At 42.0% G+C, this 11,987-nt stretch overlaps 2 protein-coding genes across 2 annotated transcripts in view; both read right to left on the reverse strand.

Annotated features, from left to right (window-relative positions):
- Positions 1 to 11,987, reverse strand: part of LOC108442028 (zinc finger protein 850-like) — a 41,106-nt gene that overhangs the window by 20,705 nt on the left and 8,414 nt on the right. The gene's annotated exons all lie outside the window — the stretch shown is intronic.
- LOC108442034 (gastrula zinc finger protein XlCGF7.1-like) lies at positions 6,420 to 10,788 on the reverse strand. Its single transcript, XM_037543955.1, has 2 exons — positions 10,574 to 10,788; positions 6,420 to 8,929 (listed from the first exon to the last, which is right to left on the reverse strand). Exon 2 carries the CDS (start codon positions 8,829 to 8,831, stop codon positions 7,863 to 7,865), a length of 969 nt encoding a protein of 322 aa, XP_037399852.1. The 5' UTR covers positions 8,832 to 8,929; positions 10,574 to 10,788; the 3' UTR covers positions 6,420 to 7,862.

The following is an 11,987-nucleotide window of genomic DNA, read 5'->3' on the forward strand; positions in this document are numbered from 1 at the left end:
GTGTATTGTATAGTAATGTAGTGTAGTGTCTTGTAGTGTATTATATTGTAGTGTAGTGTATTGTAGTGTAGTGTATTGTTATGTAGTTTATTGAATTGTATTGTAGTGTACTGTAGTGTGTTGTAGTGTGTTGTAGTGTAGTGTAGTGTAGTGTAGTCTAGTGTAGTGTATTGTAGTGTAGTGTATTGTAGTGTATTGTATTGTATTGTAGTGTACTGTAGTGTGTTGTAGTGTGTTGTAGTCTATTGCACTGTTCTGTGTTCAGCTCTGCTTTTTTTCTCTCTGTATCTACAGTGGCTTTAGTTTCTAGCAGTATCTGAGCTCAGGACCAGCTGTCTCTCTGTCTCTAACCTACTGGTAACCAGCAAAGACAATTTCTCTAGACAGACGAAGCACTTTCTGTAAGTCGCTCTGGAGAAGAGCGTCTGCTAAATGCTGGAAATGTAAATGTTGGGACTTATTTACACTCAGAAAGTCAACATGGGATTTGCCTAGGGGTGCAAAAACGTTTACACACATTTTACACACATGGACATTCGCTCTCATTCGCTCATTAGTCAAGGGAATGCTTCTATTTAGAACCATGAGTTCCATATAGAACCATTTCATGCTTCAATGTTTCTTCAGATTGATGGAGAACGTGTTCTACATGGTTCTTTATATCAACAAAAAATGGTTCTTCTATTTTTACAAGGTCAAGCTTCTTGTGAAGATCTTTTTGGTGCTTTACAGAACCTTTTACAACACATTTTTCACCAGAGAAACCATTTCACCGGGTAAAGAACCATTTAAGCATGACATGGTTCTATCTGCGACTCGTGGCCTCAAATGACTACTTAAAAAAGGTGGTCCTTCAAGGTCTCTGTAGTAAAGACAATGGTTCTATATAGAACCACGAATACTAAAAGAACCATTTGCATGCTTAAATGGTTCCTGACAGGGTGATATGATTCTTCAGCCCAATGGAAGACCTAAAGGGTTCTATATGGTGCTAAATAGAACCATCTCAACATGCAAAAAAGATTTAAGCATAAAACAGTTCTATCTGGAACTGATGGATCTAGATAGAACCAGTGCCTTTACTAAAGAACCCTTTTAGAACCATCTTTAAGCGTGTACAGTCGTAGGCCATGCTTGCGTTACATCCATTAACATTTGATAGTTTTGGGAACGCTGGGTTTGCAAACCATCTCAGAAAACTTGATGATGTGAAAACACAGCTCACAGATTCTGTGGCTCTGATCATCTCCAGAAGCAGATCAAGTGTCCGATCAGTTCTCAGAGGATCGATTAAAACCACAGTGTTCAGTGATGAAGAGCTCGTTACCTTCAGATCTGCTCCTGCCTCTGATCTTCTTCTCCAACTTAAAGAACCAGTTACAGAAACAGCGCCCCCAGGACTGCAGGGGCTTTACACTGGAACGACGTTACGTTAAACCCACCCGTTTTCCGACAAACCCGCCCCCTATGACCAGGCAGTAGGTCAGCACTCCGCTGATTGGCCAGTTATTTAATAACAATTTCAATGCGATAAAAATATTTTCTGGCAGCAAATATTCTTAAAATCACAGTTCACAAAAAAAACAGAAGAGAGAAACAAAACAAAATGAAACATAAATATCACTCTTATAGCGATGGTTCTTCAAGGGTTCTTTAATATAGACAATGGCTCTTTTGAAGGGTTCTCTGCATGGTGAAATGGTTCTCAGACTGATGGAGAACGTGTTGCATATGGTTCTGTATAGAACTTTTTAAAAAGGGTACTTGTAACAGTAGAAGAACCTTTTTGGTACTCTTCCAAAAGGTTCTATATAGAACCATATACAACATATTCATCCGTCTAAAGCAGGGGTCTCAAACTCAATTTACCCGGGGGCCGCTGGAGGTAGAGTCTGGGTGAGGCTGGGCCTCATCAGGTTTTCCACAAGAAAAGATCTTACAAAAACATTCCAATGTTATCAAATGTCTTTATTTTTATTTTTTAACACAAAATAAGATGAAAAAATAAATAAATTAACAATTCATAAGAAAATAAAATAAAATCAATCAGTAATAAATAAATAAAATGAAAATAATAATAATAATAATAATAATAATAATAATAATAATAATAATAATAATAATACAGCAGATATAGAACACTGAAGAAACCACATATAGTTGCTGACTAGAGAAATGTAATTATTATTATTCAGATTCAAATGTCTGTATTAACAGTTCTTTTTTTTTTTTAATTGTTAAATTTGTGAAAAACACCACAGTTTAAGTTAGAACGTGAACTTAAAAAATAAAAAATATAGTTTTTAAATAAAATACAATTTTAAAAATACAATTTTAATTCATGATATAGATCCTATTTTGAGGAACTCGGAACACCGAGACGGTGCTTCTCTATTCCGGCGGATCGGAGGGAGAGAGAAGCCCTGGGTCGGGAAGGAGCCGCCGCCCGTCTCTCTCTCCTCACTTCACGTTGTTTACATCAATAGAGGGAAAATTGAATTCGGGCCGAAAGTTTTATTTGAGAGAGAGAGAGAGAGAGAGAGAGAGAGAGAGAGACAGAGAGAGAGAGAGACAGAGAGAGAGAGAGAGACAGACAGAGAGAGAGAGAGAGACAGAGAGAGAGAGAGAGAGAGACAGACAGAGAGAGAGAGAGAGACAGAGAGAGAGAGAGAGAGAGCGCTTTGGTAGAGAGACATAGAGTAACAGCAGAGAGAGAGAGAGAGAGAGAGAGAGAGAGAGAGAGAGAGAGAGAGAGAGAGAGAGAGAGAGAGAGCGCTTTGGTAGAGAGACATAGAGAGAGAGAGAGAGAGAGAGAGAGAGAGAGAGAGAGAGCGCTTTGGTAGAGAGACATAGAGTAACAACAGAGAGAGAGCGCGCCGGCCTCGATAAAGCTGTTATTAATCAGAGAAATAAAAAGTTTCCTGGTTGTTTCACGGCGGTTACATTCAGCAGGTACAGACACGCCCTCAGCAACACACCTCAGCGGTTTCCCTGTTCCTGTCTGAATACGCGCACACAGCGCTGTGCATGGAGCTGAGACGCTGACCCGGCTATACAAGCGCTGATGCACAGATCATAGGAGGATAAAAATAATTCAGCAGAGGGTGGGACGTGTAAACCAGAGGGGGGGAAAGTCCCCACCATCCCCACCGGCAAATCGCACCCTGAATATATCCCACCGTGATTGGTAGGTTCGTTCAGCTCCGCACACAACACTGAAAAGTGCCAATCATATCAAACTCGCAGGCCGCGCTAACATTAAACTTTCATATTAAGGCGGGGCCACAAACTATCGTCCCGAGGGCCGCAGTTGGCCCGCGGGCCGCGAGTTTGAGACCCCTGGTCTAAAGGTTGATTTCACCATGCAAAGAACCCGTTGAGCCTGCAAATGGAGCTTTGAGTGTTCATGGTTCTTTACAGAATTACTGCCTTTACTAAATAACCCTCGCCAAATCGTTGTTTTTTTGAAGAGTGTAGAACAGCGTGAAAGGTTCTAGTACTAGAGCTGATCCATCTTTGGTTTGGAGGTTTATTTTCAGATTCTGCTCTTTTACTTCTGCCATCTGTCCTACATACAAAAGCCAATGTGCCACTGTTGTGGAGCACGACTCAGACGAGAACGTTTATGTTCAGGACTTTTTTAATTAATAAATATTTCGTGAAAATTAAAAAGGTAGTAACACTGACATGGTGGTGATGTGTTAGTTTGTGTTGTGCTGGTGCGAGTGGATCAGGCATAGCAGTGCTCCTGGAGTTTTTAAACACCTCAGATTTTTTTTTGAAGTAAATAAAAGGGCAAATCTGTATCATTAGCCAAAAAACCCTCAAGATTTATTTTTAAGCACGGCACATATTTACCATAAATGCCCGGGGTGACATATACAGTATGTAACATTACAGAACTTTGACACTAAGAGGCAGAATAATAAAAAAAAATCAGAAATGTGTCCAATGTGGTCCAAGTCGTCTGTCCTGTATCACTCATACTTTTCCTTCAAGGTGAACTGGGTCTGGGTTCGTATGTTAAAGATGGTACTTCAAGGGTTCTTTAATAGACAAGGGTTCTAAAATGACCAGTCAACGAATCATGTCGCTGTTGTTGGAAGAAAACCTCGTATCTCCAAAATGGTGACTTCACAGGAGAAGGAAAAAACATGCTTTACTTTTAATGTAAGTCAACGGAACCAGAATTTTTTCCAAGTCTTTTTGGTCCGTTTCTTTCTGTCCATTCATCATGAAACTTGCATACAATGTAAAGAGCAACAGTTTCACATTCTGCCAAAAACTGGAAAACGCCAGGAATGGAGATACGAGGTTTTATTCTGACAAATGCGATATGCATGGTTAAATGGTCCTCTGCATGGTGATGGAGAACGTGTTGTATATTTTTACAGCATATGGCAGACGCTCTTATCCAGAGCGATTTACAATTTGTCATTTTTTTTTACACAGGTTGGCGAAGGTGGTGTAAGGAGTCTTGCCCAAGGACCCTTATTAGTATAGTGTAGGGTTCTTGCCCTGGTGGGGGATTGAACCCCAGTCTACAGTGTAGAAGGAAGAAGCGTTAACCACTACACTAACCAACCACATATGGTTCTACATAGCACTTCTAGTGCTGTACTGAAACCTTTGTAAAATGATTCTGGTAACACTTTATTTGGATGGTCCACTGTAGACGCTTTGTAAATGCTCAGTCTGTCTTCAAGTAACATTCAACTAAATATCTATTAAATGAAACTGAACTACTGCTAACCCTAAACCTAACCCTAACCTCAAGGCAAGACCTACACCTCGTCCTAACCCTAACCTCAAGGCAAGACCTACACCTCGTCCTAACCCTAACCTCAAGGCAAGACCTACACCTCCTCCTAACCCTGACCTCAAGGCAAGACCTACACTTACTCCTAACCCTAACCTCAAGGCAAGACCTACACTTACTCCTAACCCTAACCTCAAGGCAAGACCTACACCTCGTCCTGACCCTAACCTCAAGGCAAGACCTACACCTCGTCCTAACCCTAACCTCAAGGCAAGACCTACACCTCCTCCTAACCCTAACCTCAAGGCAAGACCTACACCTCCTCCTAACCCTAACCTCAAGGCAAGACCTACACTTACTCCTAACCCTAACCTCAAGGCAAGACCTACACTTACTCCTAACCCTAACCTCAAGGCAAGACCTACACCTCCTCCTAACCCTAACCTCAAGGCAAGACCTACACCTCCTCCTAACCCTAACCTCAAGGCAAGACCTACACTTAATCCTAACCCTAACCTCAAGGCAAGACCTACACCTCGTCCTAACCCTAACCTCAAGGCAAGACCCACACCTACTCCTAACCATAAACATACTGTTGTTGATAATCACCTGAACACCACCAGAAAGTATGTTAGTGATTAGGTATCTCTAGAGCATCTATAGGGGACAATCCAAATATAGTCTCTATATAGATTCTATATAAAACCACAATCAATATGAAGAACCATTTCACGAAGCAAAGAACCATTTAAGCACCCAAATGATTTCTGAGTGTTCATGGTTCTACACAGAGCAACTGTCTTTACTAAATAACCCTTTTTTAAAAGTTACGCTACAACTGACCTTTTCAAACATTATGTTGCTTCTGATGAGTCTGAACTTCAGCTGTAACCCACAAACGTGCTTGTTAGCCAACGCTTAGCCTGTGTAGTTTGTCCCGTGACAATAAAGCTTACAAGTTATGAATTACTGACTTTGCTGACTGTTGATTAAACTCTGCATATGAACCTAAAGCTCCAGTCAGGCCACAAATGCTGGTTAATATGGGTTATTAATCTTTGGTCAATCGAAGTAAATAAACTATATCTGGTCACTAGCGCTTCTGTTACGTTAGGCGGCTTTTTCATTCAATACAACCTCGTTTATATAAAACTCAGAGCTGTGTTCGATGCACTCGTGGGTCGTGTCCATGATATTAGATTTTTTGTTACTGACTAATAACAGAACAAAAGAATTAGCCTAAAATTTGCACCCCTAGTGGCCACAAGGTTACGTTCCTCTGTCTGTTGCGTAGTGATTAGAGACTTGCCATGCACCTTGGTATATTCAGCTGATGTACTGATCTACAATGTTCATTAGAAATTATGAGTGCATTGTGGACGTCAGGCGTTCCAGCTATGTTATACATAAGCGGGGTCTTCTCCTGAGGTGGGAATAAGTCAGTTGCAATAACAATTAAGTCTTGACACTCAAGTCCAGAGTCAAGTGCCAAGTAAAGATAGTCAAGTCTCGATTCGAGTCCCAAGTCATTACAGGTGAGTCTCAAGTCAAGTCCCAAGTCAAAAGTCGTAATCGTCTGCATTATTGAGCTAATTTAAGGCCACAACACCTAATAACGGTAACCATACTGTAGCCTTTTAATGACAGCACGTTAGGAGTGTATGGATGTATATTACTTTATTTTTTTTCCCTTTCAAATGAAATACAAATTCCATGGTACACAGATAACCATGACAGAGGTACTGTATACATACAGTTCAACTGCACGCACACACATCATCTAAACCACTTATCCGTCTGGGTCACAATGGGGTGCTGGAGCTTATGCCAGTTGTCATTGGGTGGAAGGCAGGATACACCCTGGACAGGTCGCCAGTCAATCACAGGGCCAGTGCAACTGCATATGAAAAGAATTTTAAAAGTACTACCGTGCTTAATTAAAAAACAAATGGGTGCAGAAGATTAAAATAAAAACTAGATCAGCCTGCTAAAAAACAACCACTAGTTTGAACTGAATTTAGATGACAAGAGAAACCAAAATGTTTTCAGAAAAGACATCAAAATGATGGTGAATGTAAAAAGCTGATGACTTTTTTTGCCAGCAACTTCTTAATTTTCTGTTCCACCTTAAATGGCGTAACGGAAAAATTCCAATATGAAGGTGGCGAATAACAAGTCAACTTCAGCCTTGTGTTGAATGTTGTGCTTGTTTTACCTGCAGAACCTGTTAAAATAGGTAAGAGATATCGGTGTCTCATTTGTTTTCCTTTCATGAGGAAAACAGTCAGTTCACCTGGTGAGCTCCTCTAGTAAGAGTTTAAGTGCTGAACGAGGGAATTCAGAATTCAGAACCACTGGCCAACTGTGTGAATTAGACCTCCGCCTTTAACCCATCCATGCAGTGAAACACTCATATACATGCACACCAGAGGGCAGTGAGCACACTTAACCGGAGCGTTGGGCAGCTATTCATGGTGCCCAGAGAGCAGTTAGGGGCTAGCTGCTCAAGGGCACTTCAGTGGATCAGGGGATCAAACCAGCGACCTTCCTGGTCACAAGGTTGGTTTACTAACCTCCAACTAACAACTGCCCTGCATTGATACTGCTGATGCTTCACTTGTTTCTAGCTTATGGAGGCAAACTTTAACTCTCAATGCTTCACTTGTCTTCTGAAATAAAAACTGAGCAGAAGATCAGTGACAGACATCTGATGTTACTGTAAATCAGATTTACGACAGGAAACAAATCCATTCACATGACATTAACTGACTGTGTAGAGGTCTGCAGACTGACTCTCTACGTTTCTTACACTTTGGGTCTCGAGTCTTTCCGGGACTTAAGGCTGAAGTCCAAGCCACTGGTGTTGAAGTCAAAGTAGAGACAAGTCTTTCTCGATTTTCTTGAGTCGAGTCTCAAGCCATCAAATTTTCGACTCGAGTCCACAACTCTGGTTTTCTCTAGCCTCACGTCTTACTCTCTCAGCCGTCGGTACTAGACTGATTTCTGTTCTTTCTGATGTTCATCAACACAGCCAGCAGGCTACACCTGCCTTCACAACAAGAGTCCTTACAGACTAACCCAATCATTAAATTCTGTCGAATATTTAACTTAGAATTAACATGTCAACATCATTACTTGAACACACCGCAGTAGATTTGTGCCTCTTTAAAGTACTTGAATGCCTGAAGCTCTTGCCACACTCAGAACAGTGATATGGTTTCTCTCCGGTGTGAATAAGCCGGTGTCGTTGGAGACCACCCATCTGTGTAAAACCTTTCCCACACACCGGACAGTGATACCGCTTCTCCCCCGTAGTGCACTCATGTTCATTTAAAGTACTTGTCTGCCTGAAGCTCCGCCCACACTCAGAGCAGACGTACGGTTTTTCTCCGGTGTGAATTCGCTGGTGTCGTCTGAGATGACCCAGCACAGTAAACGTCTTCCCACAGTCCGAACAGGAATACGGTCTCTCTCCGGTGTGAACGCGCTGGTGTGTTTGGAGATGACCCAGCTGGTTAAAACTCTTCCCACACTCAGAGCACTGATGCGGTTTCTCTCCAGTGTGAATGCGCTGGTGTGTTTGAAGATGACCCGGCTGAATAAAACTCTTCCCACACTCTGAGCACTGATGCGGTTTCTCTCCAGTGTGAATGCGCTGGTGTGTTCGGAGAATGTGCCGATGAGTGAAACTCTTTCCACACTCCAAACAGCAATGTGGTTTCTCTCTGGTGTGAACATTCTGGTGAACTTGAAGATGATGCTGTCGATTAAAACTCCTTCCACACTCTGTGCACTGATACGGTTTCTCTCCTGTGTGAATGCGACGATGTGTTTGGAGGCTACTCGACGTAGAAAAATTCTTCCCGCATTCCGAGCACTGGAACGGTTTCTCTCCTGTGTGAACGCGCTGGTGTACCTGCAGGGTCGATGGTTTAGGGAAACTCTTCCCGCTGTCTGAGCAGCGACGAGTTCTCTTCTTTTCTGAACTTTTCTGGAGATGGTTGTGGGGAGTGTTCATATGGTGAGGACCAGGAGATATTTCCTGAGAGCTGGAGCTTCTTATGGATTCCATATTCTCACAGTTTATCACTGTGATGCATTTCCGGTGTTTGTAGAGGAAAATTTAGACCGCACAGGTGATGATGACTTGGAACAGGCCAACATTTGTTTCTGTAGGAGAAAACGAACACAGTTTGACAGTGCAATAAGATGATTGTATGTTTCCAACAGAGGATTTTCTGCAATAAAATCCTATTTTTATTGTGTTTTATTGTGACTCTATTCTAGAGTCACTTGTTACTGGCAGGTCATGAGTTTGAGACCCCTGGCTTAGCAATACTGAATCAGCTGAGCAGATTACACATCTACATCTTTTTGCAACACACATTATGGTTTGTGATGCTTATGTGCAGACATGACTGTGTAGCAGGTAAAGCAGAGAACTCATTGGTGTGATTGTTTTTTCTCTGTTTTTATATTAAGTTTATTTAATAGCCAATACAGAGGATCTTAACTTCATGTGAAGTAGTTATATTGTTATTCACAATGATCATTAGTAATTAGCCCAGTAATATTGGTTGGTACAGTGGTACAGTGGTTGGTTAGTGTAGTGGTTAATACCTCTGCCTTCTATGCTGTAGACTGGGGTTCAATCCCCCACCTGGGTAAGCACCCTCCACTATACCAATAAGAGTCCTTGGGCAAGATTCCTAACACCACCTTTGCCTACTTGTGTAAAATGATCAAATTGTATGTCGCTGTGGATAAGAGCATCAGCCAAATACCATAAATGTAATAATTGTCTGTACGTTTTCCTTAATCCATATAAATATTCTCATAGATTAACACATTCATATATACATTTAAGTCAGCTTCATATTCCACCTTAAATGGTGCAGCCTGAGGCGCAAGAATGTAACTGCTGCACCATTTATGTTGGAACCAGAAAATTCAAACAAGAAGCTGGAGAACAGGAAGTCAACTTCAGCCTCGTCCTTCTTACTGTGTTTTGGGAGTCTATCGCATTTTCATGAGCATGAAGATTAGAAGTGATTCACACTGATGGATTTGCTGATGCATGTGAGATTGTGTTTCTACTGGAGTTCTGAATATGCAAACTACAGAGAGATTCATTAGAAAGAGGCCCCAAATATCCGCTAATAGCTCTCTCTAGGACGACGCAACCTGAACAAACGTGCTCCTCAGTAAATGAAGCTTCAAACAAGCCCGGATGCCCCTGCATCGGAGCGCTGACGTAGGTGCCGGAAAGCTGTCACAACGTTCAACCTCTCTACTTCTTGCCAATACCTTCAGGAACATGGAGCGCCACTTAGAAATGTGTGTTTAATTAGATTATAATCAATATAATCAAGTAGAAATAAAAGCCAGCGACTGCAGTCTAGGTCTAAACATTACAACAAAACAAATTAGGTGAAAATCGGTTCAGTAATAATGAAACTAGGGCCGATTTCATCAGGAGAACCAATCATCTCTCTGTACTGAGCATCTGTTTACAAGAGGACCTTGACCGCTCCAACATGGCGGACGCGCAGACGTATCGCCTCAGACAGAGAACAACAGAGAACGGGGCGTCTGTATTTGTGTGTTTCTGGTTTATACAGTCAGACAACAGAACCGTTCTACCTCCCATCGATGTAAAAGCGCTAACTGACATTAGCTAGAACTGCTACAGTGCAGACAGAGCGCATTCTCAGTAAACCTTTTCGCTAACTGGCATTACAGCTTCAAACGGGAGACAAAACAGAGGAACGCGCGGAGGACGAATCACACAAACACAGTTTAGAGACTAAACACCTCGTTTCTCCGCAGTTTAGCGGCTCAACCTGCAGCTTTTCTCCTCCACCTCACATCTGAGCAGCTCTCGCTTCTCCCAGCCTTCTCGCCATGAGCCACTGACTCGGCCTCGCCAGGAAGAGCGGCGTCAAAATACGAGTCCGCCTCAATATTTCACACAGAAACGCTCTACAGATGAACTAGAGCCGTGTTCATTTAAAGGTATGCAGCTCCTGATTCTCTTATTCAGAATTATTGTTATTATTATTATTATTATTATTATTATTGTTGTTGTTGTTGTTGTTGTTGTTATTATTAATAATAATATAATATTATTGTTATATTTACTTTTCTTCATCTAAGAAACACCATCAGCTGAAAGCAACAGCTCTCAAACACTTTATTATTTAGTCGTTTGTACATATTCAGTGGCTTTCTGTTTGATTAATGTTTTGTATCTGCAGGTCATGGTGCCAAGTATTTGGGCCACCCTCTTGACCCCCCTCAACTACTTTCCAAGAGCACCTGGCAGTCAGAGGCCCATGAGCTCTGGCCCCAGTGGCCTGGTCAGTACGCTGTTGGGAGAGTGAGACATTAATCAGCTTCTTCCAGAAGAGTTTTGCCCACCACGCTGTGAAAGTTCTCATCACCCAGAGTGGAAAACCGTGACTGCCGCTCCTCGCAGCTCCTAACCTGCCAGCCTCCATCTCTCTGCTGTTTACCCATCACAATATTGGGAGAGGACACCACCTTCAAGGATTCTTTAGTAAAGAAAATGGTTCTATAAAGAACCATGAACATTTAATGAACCATGTGCATGATTAAATGCTTCTGCACATCATGAAAGGGTTCGTCAGACTGATGCAGAATGTGTTGCAGATGGTTCTATGCAGCCTCAAGAAGGTTCCACTGTTGTTACAAGCCAAAGAAACCTTTTTGCTGAGTGTAGATGACAAACTGATGCTGTGAAAACAAAGCTATTAATTTTATTCTTCATCATCATCATCATCATCATCTTCCTCCTGTCCATGCAAATCTCCAGCTTAGCTTTACAGTGATGAGCACTGTTCTTCCTCTTTAGGATCTTCCTAACCTTTTCCCTCAGGATCAATAATGACTCAGTGTGTGAGTGTGAGGTGTAGAAGATCCTCACCTTCAGCAGCTCCTGCTCCTCCAGCATCTCTGTGGAAGCTTGCGCTGGTCTTCTTCTCTGCTCAATAGCAGTGGGTGAACCACAGCGCCTCCACATGGGCTGCAGGAGGACTCACACTGGAACCACGTGATTATGGTCCATCTACAGGGCAGTTATTGGGCACTCTGGCAACAAGAAATGCAATCAAAGTAAAAATATGGGTGCTCATTCACAACATTCTTCAATTCTCCAAGTGAAGGTGTGCAACCAAAATATTTGCTGGTGCGAGTGGATCAGACACAG

The sequence above is a fragment of the Pygocentrus nattereri genome, chromosome 13 (assembly GCF_015220715.1).
Source record: "Pygocentrus nattereri isolate fPygNat1 chromosome 13, fPygNat1.pri, whole genome shotgun sequence".
NCBI lineage: Eukaryota > Metazoa > Chordata > Actinopteri > Characiformes > Serrasalmidae > Pygocentrus > Pygocentrus nattereri.

Excerpts from the sequence above, each read along its gene's own strand:
- LOC108442034 (XM_037543955.1), bottom strand. The coding sequence starts at position 8,831 with ATGGAATCCATAAGAAGCTCCAGCTCTCAGGAAATATCTCCTGGTCCT.